Source organism: Pararge aegeria, chromosome 7 (genome assembly GCF_905163445.1).
Source record: "Pararge aegeria chromosome 7, ilParAegt1.1, whole genome shotgun sequence".
In the NCBI taxonomy this organism is placed as follows: Eukaryota; Metazoa; Arthropoda; class Insecta; order Lepidoptera; family Nymphalidae; genus Pararge; species Pararge aegeria.
Window position 1 is genome coordinate 13,406,565 of NC_053186.1, and position 21,265 is coordinate 13,427,829.

General features: G+C 37.2%; 1 protein-coding gene across 2 annotated transcripts; it reads left to right on the forward strand.

Moving 5' to 3' along the window:
• Positions 1-375: 375 nt before the first annotated feature.
• On the forward strand, positions 376-19,446 carry LOC120625443 (probable cytochrome P450 49a1). 2 transcript variants are annotated; one of them, XM_039892512.1, is made up of 12 exons: positions 376-500; positions 3,789-3,959; positions 12,204-12,369; positions 13,154-13,243; positions 13,668-13,784; positions 14,291-14,367; positions 14,550-14,745; positions 15,964-16,108; positions 16,968-17,131; positions 17,745-17,823; positions 18,473-18,673; positions 19,248-19,446. In XM_039892512.1, exons 1-12 carry the CDS (start codon positions 395-397, stop codon positions 19,353-19,355), a joined length of 1,620 nt encoding a protein of 539 aa, XP_039748446.1. In that variant the 5' UTR covers positions 376-394; the 3' UTR covers positions 19,356-19,446. The 2 variants fall into 2 exon arrangements, with proteins under 2 accessions (XP_039748446.1, XP_039748447.1); XM_039892513.1 differs by lacking the exon at positions 376-500 and adding an exon at positions 3,545-3,608.
• The last annotated feature ends 1,819 nt before the right edge of the window (positions 19,447-21,265 follow it).

Genomic DNA, 21,265 nt, shown 5'->3' on the forward strand with positions numbered 1-21,265 from the left:
TTGTTTTTTAAGTATTCAGTATCGCTAAGCCTTAGATGAGTATAGTAGTATATATATATAAATAACATGTGGCTGTCAATTAATTATAGACAAATAATTTGCAATAAAATAAAATTGCGACTTTAATTAAAGATCTAAGCCATCCTATCTCTTAAGTTGGACCAGACTGCCCACGGTGTGCCAATTTAATTTAAAATCGGTTTAGTAGTTTAGGAGTCCATCGCGGACAAACATCGTGACAGGAGTTTTATATATATTAAGATAAGATTGACAGAAGGTTATAATAAGCTACCTAATAACGAGGGAAACGGCAAAACAGAAATTCTGCTAGTAACTGCACAGTAAACACTACATTTTTATGTTCACAGGAATCAAGCAATCAACTTAGAGTACAATGAAAAGTCGAGGTTACGTTGTGAAGTGGTCTGCGAGGCGGCTGTGTGAACGTGGCTTGAGAACCAGTGTCTATACCCACCAAGCTAACGACGGTGTAGATAGAGGTAGGAGTACTGACGAATTAAAGATACTATAGACGAATAGATTTTTACTCTTTATTTGACGTCAGTACAAATAGTTAAGAACGGAAGAAACAGAAATATATAAAAGGCGGCCTTATCGCCAATTAGCGATCTCAGCCAGGTAACTTTGAGGATAGGAAATCATAAAGGCCCCGTTTTTATGTTTATTAATAAAAACATAAATAATATTGTGTCTCATATTTTAATAAATAAGGATATTTTTGTAAATTTTTCAATCGATTTTATTTTAAACTAAATAGTTTAATTAGTGAGTAACCATCTAAAGATGGGCCACAGTTAAAACATTTATCTATACCTATACAAAGATATTGTTATGGCATAAACCGATTTCGATCTACGATGCGAACTTGATACGTTTACTTTTTACTTCTACTTGCGTTGCACAAAATGTTGAAATACGTGTTTCTGGTTTCGTTATTTTTGTTGCACATACGTGCAGATTTTTATTTATGATAACTTTACGATTAACCTCATTAACTTAGTTGTGAGATTATAATTTTATTACCTGCAATTCTTAGAACAGTCCAAATAAAATATCTATATACTCGGCTATAGTTTATTGGTTAGGAATTCGGTTCCCTTTTTAGGGGGAAAATTAGCCCCAATCGGGCCCCAATTGCTTTTTTTTTATTCCACGACAAGTTAGCCCTTGTCTGCAATCTCACCTGCTGGTAAGTGATGATGCAGTCGCAGATGGTAACTGGCTCACCTGTTGGACCCTTGGGAGTATGGTAGTTATATTAAAAAAAAACCATACCCCTAATCGGTATCTACATGACATCGTACTGGAACGCTAACACAGAAAAACACAACCGACCAAATTGTCCACCTAATTAGTTTACAAAAGTAGTCTCTCTGTTTGAACGGACCCTTTCATTTTGAAGGTTATGATTGATAACGAGAAAGCAATGCATTTCTCATTCATGAAGTTTCGCCAACCTCATACCACTTAAAAAAAAAAATTCCAACGTAAATTCGAATTTGGAATCGGTGCAAAAAGTTGCAGGATCCAGAACCGGCTTGGAGCTGTCGAAATATAAATTAAAGTGACTGTATTACGAAGAATGAGATTAAAGCTATGCGATAATTAAAGTACCATTACTTGTACGGGTACCATTTCCATTTACGGGTATATTTATATATGCACCACCTACCTTCATACTATATCTAGATATCTTTTAAACTAAAGTCTATTAGTATTTAAAGTATATTAATACCACAGAAAAGAGCTGTACGATCAACATATAAACTTGGATCAAGCGAATCGCTTTGTAAAAAATTTAAACAAATATGTATTATAGTAATAGTTGCTTATAGTAGCTTTGCAATATATTAGTAATAATATAGTCTTTGTGAGACAAAATATTACTCTTTATAAACAAAAAGCTGATATTAACAATCGACTTACCAGCAACGGACATAAATTAGTGACATCTGCATATCGTAATAACACCTCTAATACAGCGAGGTTACTATACATTTGATGAATTTCTTAAAGAAAAGGTAGATTGGAAGCAACCTGCTTCCCGCAAGACAGAAAAATGATTGTAAATGTTGATGTTGGAAAAAAGCAACTACTGAGTTTCTTGCCGACTCTTCTCGGTATAATCTGCTTTCCGAACCGGTGGTAGAGTCACTACAAACAGACATACAGACTGGACATTAATGTAACACATTGTACGAGTAGGCATTGTAGGTATACCGTATAGGACGTTTACCTAAAATGTGTTATAAAATTTTACAATATTGAAATTGCTAAAATAAATATTGCAGTTTTAAATGAATAATTTGTTCAACAAGGATTAAACTCCCTTTACACATAAAGTCTATTTTTAACCCCCGACGCAAAAAGAGAGGAGTGTTCTATGTTTAACGTATCTGTCGGTGTATCTGTGGATCTATATGTTGTATCGTAATTCCCAAACGATTTTTGCTTTTTTGTGTCTTAGATATTTTTTTTCTTTTTTTTTTTATTGTACAGACAACTTAGAGCTAATAACAGAAAATAAAAAATGAAAATAAAGTAATGAAGTATAGCCAATTACAAGTTTTCACAGATAGAATTTACATAGTGAGAAAGGAAAATGCTCAATTACTAACAAATGTCATTTTAAATTTTCATCAATAGTATAAAAATAATGTCTATTTAAATATTGAATGTCTATTTAAATTCTTAATTGTAATGAAAATAAATATAAATAATGTAAATTAAATAATTTTTTTTTTTATTATTGTAATGTTTATAATTAGCACAATTTAAGTATTGCACTATCCCGTTTTCTCTAATGTTTCTTCAACCAAAGGTTGTCTGGAGGAGATCGCTTCAAGCGATAAGACCGCCTTTGTGCATATGTATATTATCGTTTTTATTTTATTTTTTGTTAACCTGGTTTTATATTTGTATGTGCAATAAAGACTTTTTCTTCTTCTTCTTCTTCTTTTCTGATGCTATAGATCTTAACTTTCTCCTATTAGGAGTGCTCAGCGATGTATATTGAAATTGGTCATTATTATACTTATTTTAGGTTAAGGTTAACTGAGCAATCATTAAGCAAACTTATTGTTTGAATTTATGGTTTTAACACTGTTTCCGAATGTAATTTAGCCAATAAAATGGAAGGTGCTAATTGGATGTACACAGTAGTTTATTAAGATTTAGAAGAAGTTAAAATGATTTCGCAAATCGTCTTGAGGGTCGGATTCCATCAAATCTGGTCAAGGGAATATTACTTTTAATTATTGAAAACGAAAATAATTCTCGATCGTTTTGTTTTATTTTATATTTTATTTTCTTAATAAGTAGATAGGTATACATAGGTGACTTGATGTCCTGAAACTCCATTGAGTTTGTATGGACATTGCACAATCCTCTAATGTTATACAAAATTTTAAAATTTAAGCGGGTAGGTCAACAAATACGCCGCCGACAGGTCGAGATACCGCATCTATATGATGCGGTATCATAATGCAATCCCACCGCCAGCTGACAAGCGGAAATTGAATTTTGTGAGCGTCTGAAACCTGGGTGCCCTATTAAGATCACGATATTGTTATACCAACACAAATATTGTAATACTTATTCGAATGTTTTTCCGCTACAGTGAATAACTGAAACACTAAAAAATACCGCCGCGCACCGCGCTTGGTTTGCAGTCGCTATAGGGTGTTTCTTATGCACCGAAAAGTTAATTTTCTTAAATGTAGTAAACCTGTTCTGAAATAGACTTTTAAATGTATTATTTATTATAGGTAGTATTTCCACCCGTCAAGCTATCCCAGGTCAAAGAACCAGGTCAACGCATGCTGCATCGACATCTGTTTTGGAAAACCTGGTACCTTCAGTGAAGTCCTGGGATGAGGTACCCGGTCCGAAACCTCTACCTCTGCTCGGAAACACATGGCGATTTATACCTTATATTGGTAAGCATTTTAACATTTATAAACGAGTATATAAATAATAGTTATTTATGCAACTGGTAGGTTTTAGATTTAATGATATTGACTGAAATCAATAATACTCCGGATGGGTTGTGCAATTTAGTATTGAATTTATGCATTTAGCCTACTTCTAAAGACCTTCTAATGAATTACCAATCGAAAGCTATGTGTACGATAATTTCCAACAAAATTCCAACGACAAAAGTCTATAAAAGTCCACTGCTGGACTAAAGGCTTCTCACCACGCTCGGCAGACCGGTTGGTGATTGCAAATATGGTAGTAGTAGTAGCACAGAGGACGCTGCTTCCCTTTTTCCGTTATATTCGATTAGTCGCCTCATACGAAAGTTGCGAGAACCGGAGTGGTGGTGACAACTATATTCTTATCTGCCGTCACCACGTGACACCAAAGTGTCATGATGTGATGTGAAATTGAAAATTCCCAAAGGTGGAGTTACTTAGTTCGATTTTCAAGCAATCAAGGATGCCCGAAGGGTGACAACGATACCTACATGCCAAAATAAAACAACGCTCCATCTTCAAGTTTGCGGAATATTGATCAGGGTCGGTAACGTGCAAGGACAAGAAAAAGAAGAGTTGGGCACCTACTACTTGCGAACAAAAATTCTTGGGTATTGGGTATTTTAGCAAGTCGTGCCTCGTAGAACCAGGCAGGACTTCGATCTCAATTATGATCATTAACGGGATAGTAAACCACGCCAATTCGTGTTTGCGCAGCATGGTGGAGTCTCACCACAAAGTGTATGCAACATAGTGATATTGCATACACTTTTTCTATATTTCTTGGTCCGGTCTCGACCGGCTGATGCTTATGATATAAAATGTAGGACGAATGGAACAATTAATTTAACACTAGGTGGAGATTTTTAATCATAGGTACATACGTTCTCCGTCTCTCATGTATTATTGTGTATTATCGTTAAGGTTACCTGGCAGAGATCACTGTTAGTGATAATATTATTTTTCATTTTTAATTTCTCCTTTACTACGCAATAAAGATGTTTAAATAAATAAATAGGTTCCTACCTTATACCTATATCGTTCAATTTAAAATGATGTTAATAATTTCAAGGCCAACATGGTTTTAACCCAAACCGGCTTTAAATTATTACTCACAAAAAAATACATATTAGATTATGTGCATAGTTTATAGAAAAGTAGATATGTATGAAATTTAAATATAAATATTAATTTTATACAGTTTTATTACATTTTCGCTATGAACCGGCCCCAACCGTTTCGGAATAACGATTTCGGAACATAACTTATTAAAGTAAACACAGAAAGAAATCTAAAAATAACATTTTTAATGGTATAAAAACTATAAGACAGTTTAATACGTGGCTAATAATTTAATTGTATCAAAATTCATACATAACTTCATTTTACTGCAAGCTAGCCCTTTGCCGCAATTTCACACCGTGCTAAGAGATGATGCTGTCAGTGTACGATGGTAGTGGGCTAATCTTTCAGGATAATCTATGGCAGTTATATTAAACCCGTAGTATTGTCGTAGTATATAAAAAGTATACTTATATAAATAAATACTTCTTATCGGTTTCTAAGCGACATCGTACCGGAATGAATGAATGAATGAACGAATACACTTTTATTGTTCACCAAAGAAAAAGTAGTTACAGAGAAATAAACATAGAGAAAGAGAGTACAATTTGGTGGCCTTACATAGAGATTTCGTCCAGGCAACTAAAAGCGTAAAAAGAAAAGAGCTGGATGGTTCAATAAATACAATTTCAATGAAAGACATTACACAAATATATAAATATAATATGTAACTATAATATAACCCTATAATATACATATATAACCCTATAATATATATCACATACAAATATAAATAAAACGCTTGGCGACACGTCTCTGTCGGTGTAACTAGCCCTTTTTTACTGTCGTTGGGAAAATATCATGGATACCACTGCGCCGTGGGGAGGCACGGGGAGCCAGATTTTAGCCTCGTACCGAATAAAACCCAACGACGTGCCAAATAGTCGCATGGTGGCCAAAGGAACGTTTCGCGCACATCCGCGACGTGGTAACTAATCTTAGCCGAAACCTCCCACCAGACATATTATTATAGCTACAGCAAAAAGGTAAGCACCCTAAGTAATAAAAAAATCACTTGCGTCTTTACGCACACGTTATAAAAGTGCTTGATATTACTTTTATGACAGCCACCTTAAAACGATAACCTTGCCCCGATTCCCACATTTCATAACAACTCATAATAATTATCATTATGAAAGTTTCGTGCACGATTTGTATTCAGACCATAGACTATAATATATTACAATTAAACGTTGCGACTGTCGCCTGGCAACTAAGCACGTATGCTTTACGCACACCTACGAACAACACTGTTGTCTGGAATACACTTCGGGAGGATTCTCGACTAGAGACATTAATTACCAACTTTTTTTTCCAACAAGCAGTAACCAACCCACAGTTTGAATCAAAATTGAGTTAGTTAGTTAGTTAATCATCGTCATCATCATATCAACCAATTACTGCCCACTACAGGGCACGGGTCTCCTCCCACAATGAGAAGGGGTTAGGCCTTAGTCCACCACGTTGGCCCACAGATTGGTTGTCTCCACACACCTTTGAGTACATTAAGGAGCACTCTCGGGCATGTAGGATTCCTCACGATGTTTTCCTTCACCGTTGAAGCAAGTGAAATTTAAATTTTTTTAAACGCTTATAAGACACGCGAGTTTTGTAAGACAGCTGATATAGTAGCGCTGCAAGAAACGTGGCTGCTGCCAGACGAGTTGTCTTTCCTCGAGACGCTGAGTGACGACTTCAGCTCGACAGGTGTGTCAGCGGTGGACACCGCGGCAGGCATGTTGCGTGGAAGACCGTACGGCGGAGTCGCGCTTCTATGGAGACGTAGTGCATTTCAAAATGTGTCTATTGTGCAGTGTCATAACTCGCGTATTTGTGCTATCAGAATAGTGTTACCGGAGAAATCGTGTATAGTTATGAGTGTATACATGCCTACGGATGCAGTGGCTAACCTAGCAGAATTTACTGATGTACTGAGTTCGGTAAATGCGGTTATTGACACTTACAGTGAGAGTTGTGTTTTTATATTAGGGGACTACAACGCACACCCTACGGAGAGATTTTATATCGAACTGTCTCAGTTTTGCATAGAGCAAGAGTGGACTTGTGTAGATGTCGAAATGTTAGGTTTAATGTCGGATACCTACACTTTTATAAGCGAAGCCCACGGCTCCAAGCGATGGCTTGATCATTGCGTAGCTACTAAGGCAGCTATAGCGTCTGTGAGTAATGTTTATGTGTTGTATGATATTATGTGGTCTGACCATTTCCCTCTGGTGGTAGAATGTAATTTAAATGTGTTACAACCAAAGAAACCTCTTAATAACACCTCTCTAAATGTAATCACTTGGGGTGAGAGAGGTCAAGAGCAGATCCATACATACCAGAGAGAATGTCATGAAAGGCTTAGACTTATAGACTTTCCGCATGAGCTTCGTGAGTGCTGCGACCGCACCTGTAGTGATCCTAAGCATGGAGTCGCTATTACAAAGTTGTACGGTGATATCGTCCAGGCCCTTCGAGATTCCTCGGTGGCGAGTAGAGAACCCATCGGCAAGCGTAGAATAAAAAAGACAGTGATAGGCTGGAATAAACACGTAGCTGAAGCACACGGGCAGGCGAGGCAAAAATTTTTGTTCTGGTTATGTTACGGTAAGCCAGCTACTGGACCGATTTATTTGGAGATGGCGGAGGCCAGAAGAGTTTTCAAAGCACGTTTAAAATGGTGTCAAAACCACCAAGATCAGATTAAAATGGATATTCTGGCCTCACATCATTCTAGAAATGATTTTAGAGGATTTTGGAAACATACCAATAAATTAAATTATAGGCCGTCTATACCCGTGAGCGTCAGTGGCGTGAGCGAGCCTGGCGAGATTGCTAATGTTTTTAAGGAACACTTTTTCGTAAAATCGCCATTGGGGCCCTCTCATTCGATGCCTAATGTTGAGACCGGCAGGGTAGTGGGTATTCAATTTCAGTGTAAAGAAGTAGCAAGTATAATTAAACGCATGACCAGAGGTAAATCCCCAGGCCATGACGGTCTCAGCATTGAGCATTTACAATATGCTGGGCCACATGTACCGCGGGTTTTGACGATGCTGTACAACGTTTGTATAAGCCACAGTTTTATGCCTCAAGAGATGATGCGTACGATAGTTGTGCCTATAGCGAAAAATAAAACGGGGGACCTATCCGATAAAAACAACTATAGGCCCATCTCATTGGCTACCGTCATCTCAAAGGTATTTGACAGCTTGCTAAACACTCTCTTAAACAGGATAATTATGCCACATGACAACCAATTTGGATTTCGGCCTGGTTTGTCAACAGAGAGTGCTGTGTTGGGGCTAAAGCATGCTGTTACGTACTATGCGAGGCGGAAGACTCCGATTTACGCCTGTTTTCTAGACCTGTCGAAGGCATTTGACTTGGTTTCGTACGATGTATTATGGAAAAAGATGGAGGAAGCAAATATACCTCCAGAACTTACCAATATTTTTAAATATTGGTATCAAAACCAAGTCAACAATGTCCGATGGGCAGGCGTTCTTTCGAATTCGTATGGGTTGGAGTGCGGGGTGAGGCAGGGTGGTTTATGCTCGCCGACTCTCTTCAACCTTTACATGAATGAATTGCTTTGTGAGCTCAGCAGCACCAGGGTTGGCTGCTACATAGATGGGGTTTGTTTAAATAATATAAGTTACGCCGACGATATGGTGCTGTTGAGTGCATCGGTCTGCGGTCTCAGGGTACTGATGGCTATTTGTGAGGCTTATGTAGAAAGACATGGACTTACCTACAATACAAAAAAGAGTGTGGTGATGGTCTTTGAGGCTGAGGGTAAGACACCGAATAAAGTACCTCCTATTTTGATCAATGGGGTAGTATTGGAGAGAGTTTATCAATTCAAGTATCTCGGGCATATTTTGACTCCTGGCCTCAAAGATGATGCTGACATCGAAAGAGAACGGAGAGCATTGTCAGTGAGAGCAAATATGCTGGCTCGCAGGTTTGCGCGGTGTACCAACGCCATTAAAATCACGTTGTTTAAATCATATTGTATGACGTTCTACACGTGCAGCCTGTGGGCTAAGTATTCTCAAAAATCGTATAACGCGCTCCGTATACAGTATAATAATGCCTTTAGGGTGCTGTTGAAGTTGCCCCGCTTTTGTAGTGCATCGGGGATGTTTGCGGATGCACAAGTTGACTGCTTCTTCGCCACAATGCGCAAAAGATGTGGCGCCCTGGTGCACAGGTTGCGGGGTAGCTCCAACAGCATCCTAAAGATGATCGCCAGCAGGTTGGACTGCAGATATGTGAATCACTGCTGTGCTATTTCAAATGGACTAGAACGGCGGTGATTCGCATATCCCTCTCTTATACGTAAGTTACTAACATAGGCTAAGTATTTACTAACAAAATATGAGCTGTATTTGATGCTTGAAATAAAATTATTATTATTATTATTATTATTATTATAACTTAAAGCTGGGATTGAAACTCGGCCCCCCGAAAGTGAAGTCAAATTCCTACCCACTGAGGTATCATCGCTTTAATTTCGTTAGTTAGCTAAAGCCAGCGTTTCCAGAACAAGAACTCAAACAAAGTTTGTCGGAAAAAGTCATAATATTCTAGTCGGATCATCTAATTTTGCCTCATATGCATTATGGAAATGCTTAGACTACGGCCTAAAGTCTTCTAAATAAGGGAGGAGGCCCGAGACCTGTGGGCCTGGGTAATGGGTTGATATGATGATGCTAAGTTACTTTACTTTTGAAAGTAAAACGATAGGAAGAACGTTATTAGTTATTACGTTTGTATGCAGTACCTAAGTATTACATTGTGTAACAAAAACCGTTACGCTTTTTGATTTTACGAGCTAAAATAGAGCTACACTCGCAGTTCGTTTGGTAATCTGACTTACTTTGGTCTGCATCACATCCTAAAACGTCGGAGAGAAAAGGAAAAATATAAATTTGAATCTTTATAATATTCTAGCTTCTGCCTAATTTTTGTTATATTCTCGTCCTTTTTTAACGGGTCCCATTCTACTAGAAAAAATTTTCATTTTTTACCATTTTAAATTATCGACCCTGGTCTATAAATAGGATTTATGCATTTTAAAGTTTTATATTTGATAACCTCCAAATGTAATAATAATATCGAAAATAGCTTGCAAAATATCGAATAACTAAGAAAAATAACGCGTTCACAACCAAAATACACGCTGCGTTTACATTTTCCTAGTTAATTATTGGAAGCTATTTGCTATTGGGTGTTCCTGTTAAGGAATTCCGAGTACTACCACGAAGTAAGGAAATTGGCGCGGTTTGCTCACGTGCCTCAGAGAGTACTTTAGCGTTGGTATCGGCTATTAGAACGTGATTATAATAATCGTTAAAGCCCGCCATACCCATATTAATTTGTTAAGTGTGGTGGGCTTATCTGGGACAGGAGTTTAGATAGACTCTGTCTCGGTCTCGGTCTACCTAGGGTAGCAACTCTTTCGCAAGTAACTTAAGTTGTACCAAGGTTTAGAAATGCATGCCCTTTTCTAGAAAAGGTATTGCCATGTTAACCACAGTGAAACTCACCCAGACCTGTCCCGCCTCGCCAGGTACTTGTGTGTGGTAACTCTCACCCGATATTACCTACTGGCAGCACCTTCTCGTGACTAGAGAGTAGATCCGCAACTGAGATAAACTGCGAATAAAACCTTCTTGTTGCGAATACCGTGAAAGTGAAAAGTAAATGTTTAGAAGGTAGTAATTTTAGACGATAATAATCAAATGCCTGCATTGAAACAGATTTAATTCCAAAATCTTGAAACTGTATTAACTCAAAAATCCTTTCCTTTTAAAAGAGACTTCATCTTTCCGATTTGATTATCTATTGTACCCTATTTTTTGCATTTATATGTTTATTGTACGTATGGTGTACAATAAAGTTTATTTAATTTCAGTAGTAATTTGAATTCTGGTTTCAATGATGTTACGTATACCTACACTAAACTGGATTGACGGGTCTAAAAATAAACTGAATATCTCGTGGAAAAGGATAGCACTATTAATTTTATTCTTCGTCAATTAAGTTAAGCTTAGCTTAGTGGTGTTACTGTGCACGGTGCGCACCTACATCAGAATTGTAAAACTTTGATTTCGATACAGTTTCCTCCACAGCATCGTTCTAAAAAGTTTTGCGGCATTTTATGACAGCCGATTGGCGCAGTGGGCAGCGACCCTGCTTTCTGAATTCAAGGCCGTGGGTTCCATTCCCACAACTGGAAAATGCTTGTGTGATGAACATGAATGTTTTTCAGTGTCTGGGTGATTATCTGCATATTATAAGTATTTATGTGTATTATATTCATAATAATATTCATCAGCTATCTTAGTACCCATAAGACAAGCTACGCTTACTTTGGGGCTAGATGGCGATGTGTGTATTGTCATTGTATATTTATTTATTTTCGTTTAAATGTACAAAATTTAAAATATATTTTTCTTAATTTGTAAACACTGTTGTTTTTTCGAGTTGAAACACTTTTGATACTAAAATACGGTATAACTTACTTATTTTCTATAAATTTTATGATGGTTTGCATAAGGAACTGCCTCTCTTTCTTGATACTTATGGGTCTAGATTTCTAATGAAACCCTAATTGTGTCCATAAAATACAAAGCCTTTTAGTTCACCTTAATGGGTGTTCCACGAGGCTTACTATTTGGTCCTTTTATATTTTCGATGTATATAAATAATCTACAATACCATATGATTGATTGCAGATTAGACATTTTTTATCAGGCTAATCGACTGTTAGCGCCATCTAGTACAAAAAGTTGTAAAAGTCAATAATATTTCAAGGTGATTCTTTAAAATATCGACGGCAGATTTTTACTCCCAGTTGTGGAAAATAATTAATATAATTTTTTTAGAAGACGTATTATAATTTATTACGATAAGGTGAATAAAAAAATGAAAGAAAAGCTTTATTTGTCATAAAAGAAAAACAAAACGGAATCAAAGGTACTTAAACATAACACATAAATTGGGTACATTAAAAAAGCAACGTGTCTAATAGAAATATTCTTATTGAAACGATTTTGCGTTCTATTACAGGAGGCTATTCAGTGGAGCACGTGGACAAAGTTTGCTTGTCGCTGCGTGAAAAGTATGGCAAGTGTGTCAAAATGGCCGGTCTACTGGGTAGGCCGGACATGCTTTTCGTTTTCGATGCCAGTGAGGTGGAGAGAGTCTTTCGGGGAGAAGATGCTGCTCCACACAGGTAAACAATGTTTTAGTGTTTACTGTATGCCTGAGGGTTCTACACAATGTTCTCAATGGTATGTGAAGTCTACCAATTTAGTCCAGCGTTGTGGGCTAAGATTTAAATCCTTTTCATTCTGAGAGGTGGACTTGATTTTGCTTAAATCTCTGTTGGTTAGCATGTTCGCCTGCAGATCGCGAGGTTCTAGGTTCGAACCCTAGGTTTGGCCAAATTATATAAGGTATTGTATATTTTCTATTAAAGAATTTTCGGTACCAGTCCGGAGTTAGGAAGTTAGCGGATTTAGCTCCCGTGCCTAAGAGAGCAAGTAAAGCTGTCGGTAATGCTTATTATCACTCGATTGTGGTAAGCCCACCAATCCCGTGTTGATCGGTGTGGTGGGTCTATGCTGTAGAACCGTTTTTCCTATGATAGAAGAGGCCTGTGCCCATCAGTGGGACGCTAACAGGCTTTAATAATAATGATTCTTTTAAGATATCATCAGTACCAGCCCTGAGTTTGAAAATTGGCGGCAAATTCACCCCCGTGAGGAAAGCACGTAAAATTTACGGTACTGATTTCTTTGCGGTGGTGTCGAATATACCTCCTATCGGACGTTAGGTAATGGAGAGTGCACCCTTGTGTTCTAGAATATCTCCCGCGTAGATTTAAAATCTCAGATGTACCACCATGGCCGAAATAAGGCAGGCTAACTGTTGCATTGGCAATGAGTTGGTAGTGATGAATAGTGACCATTTTTTTAAATTAAAAGACTGCTGAAGGCATGCATGTTATTTTTCAGGCCATCGATGCCATCGTTAATGTATTACAAGCACACTTTGAGGAAAGATTTCTTTGGCGCTGAGAAGGACTGTGGTGGAGTCATCGCTGTGTAAGTTAAAGTTCGAATAAAATAAAACTCAAATAAACTCAAACTCAAATAATTCAAAATCTTGTAAATTTTATTGGACAAGAAAGTAAACTAGGCTCCAAAAGTGAAAAATACCTACTGACAGCTGAATCCTAGGATTCATTCATCCAACTCGACAGTACAAGGTTACCTCTGCGGACGCTTGACGCTTGGTGCTCTTTTTATTGTTTTAGCACCAAAAAATCCGTGCTATTTGTAGTGTTCAATGACCCAGAACATACCTAGTAATACAATTCATGACTTTTACATACCATTTCAAATTTCATTTACATTTTAGTGTGTGGCTTTTATAAATAAAGATATTCTTTTTCTGTATTTCTTTTATACGAGAGTAATATAATAAATGTATATACCTAGTACATATACCTTTGTGTTTATTTTGCAGACATGGTGACTCGTGGTCAGCCTTCAGGACAAAGGTTTCCCGTGTAGCTCTAAGCACTGGTGCCGCTGCGCAGTACACGAACCAAGTTGGTGAAGTTGCTGATGCTTTTGTGAATAGGTAAAGCGTAAAGACCTTCTAATTCTTACTTCGACGATCTTCATAATGTGCATTTTAAGCTGCCTAATTGGCCATGACTGATCACGGCGTTCTGGGCACGAGATCAGACCAAAAGTTATTAATTACTAGCTGTTGCCTGCAGGAACGGTTACGGTTTCGGTCCGATCGGTATTACGTTTTTTTTCAAAAACCCGAGGGTACTGTCAGTTTTCCCTTTTTTTTTATAAGTACCGACTTTACTTTGAATGAGTCGACCGTTATCGTTCCGACAGTCGTTTCCGGGCTTATAGCCTGGTGACACTCACAAATAATGTGGCTTTCTAGTGGTAAAATTATTTTCAATATCATAAATCAATCAAAAAATTGTTGTCGATGTGTGTATTTTCGTAGTAAGTATATTCATTTATTTATTATTTATTGATTTCTATTCTATATCATGACATACTTTCTAATTGTTCTATAGTATCTATCCTTTTTTTACAAAAGAGTTTCATTTTTGTTTACAGAACACGTGAAACCAGAAACAAGGATTTAGAAACACCACACGACTTTTTAAACGAAGTTCACAAATGGTCTTTAGAGTGTAAGTATTCAAAACCATTAAAAACCATTATAATTTCTATAAAATTTACGATAGAATCCTATCGTAAATTTTAGAGAAATTATTGAATGAACAATTTGCCAAAGTTTATAGCCGAATGAAAAAAAGAGACAGCTCTGATTTTCGGCCAAACATAATATTGATGATATTTATACTTATTTTAGCTCTTGGACTGATAGCTTTGGATACGCGACTTGGCTGTTTTGAGTCCCAAGAAGGGTCGGAAAGCCAGCGTCTGATCGACGCTGTGAACACGTTCTTCCTTTGCGTCGGAGAGTTAGAGCTCAGAGCGCCGTGGTGGAGAATCTATCCCACAACCATGTTTAAGAGATATGTAGCTGCTCTTGATACTATCCTCAGGTAATGGTGAAAACAGATGGTATGAGGTAATAAACCAGTGTGCCTGGTGTAATATTTTCTACCTATGGTTACTTATTCGATCACGACAACGTTAGCTAAGATTTATATGGAATTGAAGGAGCGCCATTGTATTATACTAATGCTTTCTAGTATTGTCACTAGATGCCACTTTGCTGGTTACAGCTATAGTTTTTCCCAAGCTTGGGTGACTTGTAAAGAATGCTTGGAATTTGTTCCCTTTTCTTTCTTCTTCAGTTAATAATAATTTTATACCACCAATTTGTTCTCGATGCTGTTGTTGTCCTTATCCTAAAATTGCCTGGCAGAGACCACTTCTAAGCGATAAGGGCACCTTTTGTATTCCACTCCAGCATTTGTGTTTCTCTCTATTCGTCCTTTATATTCGTGTATGTAGTGGTGAACAAATTAAGAGTTTAAATAAATAATGTAAAAATGCATATTCACTCTTGATGGTGAAAGGTTAAGGCGGTACCCGAAAGACACTGGTTTGTAATTATCGTCGATAAACTATCTCGTCCACAAGATTGAAGGACGACAATTAATACCTACTCTTTAAATTGTCAAAATTCGGTGCAATTTTACCAAATTTTACCGACTTTGGACAATTTAAAGAGTAGGTAATAATTGTCGTCCTTCAATCTTGTGGACGAGAGTAGTTTATCGAAAAAAATTAGCTTCCCATGCCATTTGTCGTGAAAAATATTACAGATAGTTAAAAAATACTTTTATATCTACTTTTGACGTGATGAGACGAATCACTTGTGCAACCATGTTACCTACGATAGACATAAAGAGATAAAACAAGGTAGTGGGATGATCCTAGCCCCACCGAAATAATTGAATCAAGATAGTTTAAGCTTATCATACCGTTGATATAGTGGTAAATATATTATTCTTCAAAAATAGGTCCTGGGCTCGAGTTTTTCTTTCAATATCTTTTCAATACCAAAACGGATTGAGGATTGACTGATCCAACCTCAAAGAGGACAATATTGTTAAAGCTCGATGATAAGGATCGTTTCATGGTTATCTTAAAATCTTTAAACTCCAGTGCAATTCGCAAATGCAATGTTTTATGTAATTGGGAAATGGAAATGTATAATTTACGTTTACCATTAGGTACATCACTATTCAGGCACTAAAAAGCAGTTTTGTACTTAAAGTATATTTAAAAGGAATTCTGTTTTGATCTTGCAGTGTAACTCTGACACATGTAGATAGAGCACTGAAGGAATGCGAAGTAAACGGAAGCAAATCTTTGCTGCAAGATCTGGTAACTGCAGCAGGCCCCAGAGTTGCAGCAGTTGCGGCTCTCGACATGTTCCTTGTAGGAATTGATACGGTGGGTGTTTTCAAGTCAATCCATCAAACAGTTTTGCCATTTGATTGTCACACTGTTTTGATGATAGAGCTGTTCCGTTAGCTGTTGGTTGCCAACTTCTGATAAGAGTTGGCACTAGAAGGAGATCAGAATGGACGCCTAGCGACATTAAAAAGCAACGACGAGAGGCGTGGAATTGCGTGGAATTAAATTATCAGAAGCTGAAATAGACAAGATAAAATCGATTTTGGTTTTTGAGGCGGTTGAAAAATCTAACCTTATAAGTTGCGACACCAAATCAGTTTTACTGGTGCTTAATCAGTTCATATTCCACCACGAATTAGCCCTTGTCTGCAAGCTTACATCATCACATCAACCAATGAACATCCTCTGGACATTGCTCTTTAGTAGAGTTCCTAATACCACATTCTTGTGTCGCTTGGCTACAGTGGTTTCCTGCGACTCTGTTAATGTCATCTGTTCATCTCGCCGGAGCTTTACCAACGCTGCGTTTAGTGGTGTGTTAGGTCGCCATTCCTGCACTTTCGGACGCCGTCGTCCATTGGTACTCCCAGCTAACAGCAAGCCCAGATAGTTGTAAATATTATTGCAGTCGACACGATGGAACCGGGCTTTGGTGATAGTGTAATAGCGGTTTTATTAAGCCCATATCCCTAATGGGTTGTTAAGCGGACACGTTTCTGAATAGGATGGTAACTAGTCACGACCAGCCAACCCGGTAAAATTCAGAAACTATAAATTCCCTAAGTACTAAATCCTACTATCCTACTAATCCGGGGCCTCCCACTTTTGAGAGCGTTAACCACTGTGTTTTGGTTGACAAAACAATTTTTTTAATAACCCTACTTTATGTTTGCAGACCTCAAATGCTGTAGCATCAACTTTATACCAGCTGTCCTTACGACCAGATGTGCAAGAGAAGTTGCACACAGAGATAACAAATGTCTTAAAAGATCGCCCTTTGAAGGCCGGAGATGTGAATCAAATGCCATATTTAAAAGCATGCATCAAAGAAGTTTTAAGGTAACTTATTGTTTTAAATCGACCTGTATTTGACAAGCTTTTATTGAACATATATATATATTATAAATACGTATAGGTACGCGAGAAGTGAAACTTCTTGAATAAAATCTAATTAAACCGTTAATCCAATCCATACAAACAATATATTAATACGTGTAGCAAAAACATTGTCCCCTTTTTACAAAAATTTATATCAAGAAGGGGTGAGTGGGCTTATATTTTTTTAATTATGCATAAAATATTCTTAATGAATAAAAAAAATATATATATATATATATTATAGATATATTACTCTTGTTTTATATTTTTTTCGATTATAATTTGTTTGATAGAATAGGCAAATTGACAGTGTAGCCTTGGCGAAAAAGTACTTTTTGACAGTAGAACCTTAATAGTGTTCAAACTTTAGTAATAATTTAAACTAATTATGGTCCATTTTCGACCAGTAGGCCTCGTTATTATGAATGCGTTTTGACTGGATCATTATACAAACTTTTGTCTGTATCCAGTCAACTATTATGCTACCGAATTATGCATCGCTGACAATTCATGCCACAAGTATAACATAATAAGCCGTCTTTACGAAACTACCTTACTTCTTTTAACTTTTCAGAATGTATCCAGTTGTTATTGGTAATGGACGGCAGTTGAAAAAAGACACAGTTATTTGCGATTACAACATTCCCAAAGGAGTAAGTAGGTTTTGGCACTGGCGTATTTTAAGATTCGGTTCCCTGGGCTGATAGGCTTGGCCGCCCCGTTAAATAAAAAGAACATAAATAAATTACAAAAAAAAAAGTTTTGGATTATGGACTTTGGCCCATGGGTTTTGAAATATTTTGGGAATAATTTATTTATTTTGATCTCACTAGCCAAGAATGTTTTTTTCAAACTTTTATATTATTTATATAGCTATTTGAACAAACAGCCGATTGGTGCCGTTAGCAGTGACCCTGCTTTCTGAGTCCAACGCCGTGGGTTCGATTCCCACAATAGGAGATTTTTTGTATGATAAACATATAATATTAATGTATAATATTCTTAAAAATGTTCATGGCGATGTGTGTATTGTAGGATAAAATAAAACTTTTAAAGCATCACATGTATACACATCCTAGCCGAGTTTATCCTTGTTCCTATTTATCTCAAAATGTTTTTTTTTTTTTTTTCATTTGGAAAACAAACAGCTATAAATAAATTTTAACAATGGATACACATAATTATAGATCTTACACAAGCCAATAAAGTTTTCACTATTAATTAAAATTATCATAATAAAATAATACGGGATAATGATACGGGATATATCATATGTTTATAAAAAAGACAAATCATTTCCAGACCCAAGTGATATTCCAACATTATGTAATGGGAAATAGTGAAGAGTACTTCACAAATGCATCAGAGTTTCGTCCGGAGCGTTGGATCCAACGGTCCAACTATCAGCACCACCCCTTCGCTTCGTTGCCGTTCGGATTCGGCAAGCGGATGTGTCTCGGCAGAAGATTCGCCGAATTGGAAATGCATGTCATAATTTGTAAGGTAAATAACATATTCATCCATATCCTGTCAAAGTCCACTTCTGGACTGAAGGGCTCTCCCAGGGAAAGGCCATAATCTGGATGCAAGCTATTGAATTAAAAAAAAAGAAAAGCTGGGTAAATCTGGATGCTTGCTATTTAATGTCTACCCTGGAAAAATTCTCTGTGTACATCAATGCGTACACCAACACATACTTTCGCATATATTATTCGAATAAGGATTTAAAGGGATAAACGGATATTTTTGGTATACCGGTAAGAAATAATTGACGGATACAGTTTTTAACCCCCGACGCAAAAACAACGGGGTCTTATAAATTAGATGTGTATGTGTGTGTGCGCTGCGCCTAAAGTTATATATTTTCACAACTCCATCAATATGAGTATCGAATGAAAGGGTCTAACTAGTAGAATACTATAAACTTTGACCAATTTCAAATCTAAGATGGCCGCCGCTACAAATTTTCACAAGTCCATCAATATGGGTATCAAATGAAAGGGATTGGGTAGTAGACACTATATTTCAAGTCTTTTTTTTATTTTTATTTTTACATATATTTGATTAATTTCCACAGATGGTGCAAGCTTTCAAAATGGAGTATCACCACGACCCACTGGACTACCACGTTCATCCGATGTACACACCTAACGGACCTATACGTTTAAAATTAATTGAGCGTTAAAATGTCACACACTTAAGATTACTTTAGTACCTTCTTACCGTAAAATTATAAACTTAAAATACGTTTTAGTATGTAATTAGTCAAAATAGCAGAAAATATTTCGTAGCTGTAAAATTAAAGATAAATTAATAAACTTAATAAACATAAATATGTTCTTTCCTTTTACGATATCCCACCTTTTTTTTTTTTACGTGGGGAATCCTCATGGATACCAACACACCCGGGGAGGTGCAATGGTTATATCGGACTCTTACCGACTAAACCCCACGGTGTTCGAACGCGTTGCCTGGTGACTGGGTTACGGGAAAGATTTCGCACACGACCGCGACCCAGCCTGCGGCTTCCGTTAAGGCGGACCCTTCTCCGGGGGCATTTCTTGCCCCCTCATTCGCCAAAGGCGCACTTAGAACACAGAGTGCGCCTTCCAGCACGAGGACCTATCTCCCACAGGCGGTAAATGTTACGATATCCTCCCTGGCGCAACGCTGAGAACTGTGAATTTTAGTAGGTTGTACCGGGCCAGCGGTGCAATTTGGGAATTTATAATTTCTGAATTTTCTCTGGTCTGGTCTGGTGGGAGACTTTGGTCGTGGACAGTTACCACCCTACCGACAAATACGTGCCGCTAAGCGATTTAGCGTTGCGGTGCTATGTCTGTTGGAAACCGATTAGGGCTATGACTACCATGCTCCCTAACCGGAACTCCTTGACAGCAATCTCACCTGGTAGTAATTTATAGCGCAAATATTTTCAATGGGATTATTAATTCCAGCCATGCTGTTCTTTTTCTTTTTCGATTTAAAGTTAATCCACTAAGTGGGGTCCGCTTTCTAGAATATTCTAGCCCGCTTTGCCCGGTCGTGAGCTCATTTTTATTTACTCAATTGGCTCTTAGACTATCCTTCACTATGTCTAGCCAGCGCTTTCTTGTGCGGCCGCGAGTTTTAGCTCCACAGACTGCAATGTTGACTCCAGAGACTCCAGAGACTGTAATGTCTGTTAATATTACATCTACACCTTCCTCAATGGGAGAAAGGAATTCGAAACCTAGCGCATTTAACAATCGGATTGTTAGTTCCATACATAAGTACTGTTAAGCTTGTAATATCCACTAATGGTAAAGACAGCTATGAAACTTTTTAAAAGACAGGTTTTTGTTTGGTATGCAGGTATGGGAGCTTCAATCATCTATAGTTTGAAACAGTTTTAAATGTTCTATCACAAAATACTGCAGATAACGGGAATATGTCTGGCTTAGTAGAAGCACAGCACAAATTAGAGCTTGTTTACTGACAGTCAGACAGATGTACGGGCAGCGGTCATAGAGTCAATTACGGCCCCTCGTGTAAGGAACCATTATTCTTCTTCTAGTGCCATCTCTCACATAGGTTAGCTACCATTAGGATTAACTGCCCTTTCATAACAGTTGTTCTAAACAGTGTCATTGTATTCATTCCTGTGACTTACACAGGGCTGCATTTTTCAGCCAGGTAATTCGCCTTCAACGAGGCCTACGCTTGGCTATTATCTTGCTTTGAATAATTAACCCTAAGTTTACTTATGTGCGGATAGGGTTATGAAATAAAAATCAATTTTCACATTCATAGAATGTTTTACTTAGATTGACCCAACAAGCAATCTTACTAACATTCATTTTTTCATTTAAATTCTTTAGCCTGTCATTCTGCATTGTGGAAAATGAACTAGCATCCAGAGTGAAGTTATCATCCGAATGAACGTAGTTCTGTTTAGAAAAGTATGGATACCATATTAAGTTGATTAGAATGAAACCGTATAAAAAAAAGAGGTATTCCTGCCTTTTTTGTATGAAATTGTCTATTTACGTTTCACTATATTTAGAACAGACACCATAAATAATCTCTATTTATATATGTGTGCATTACCTCGGT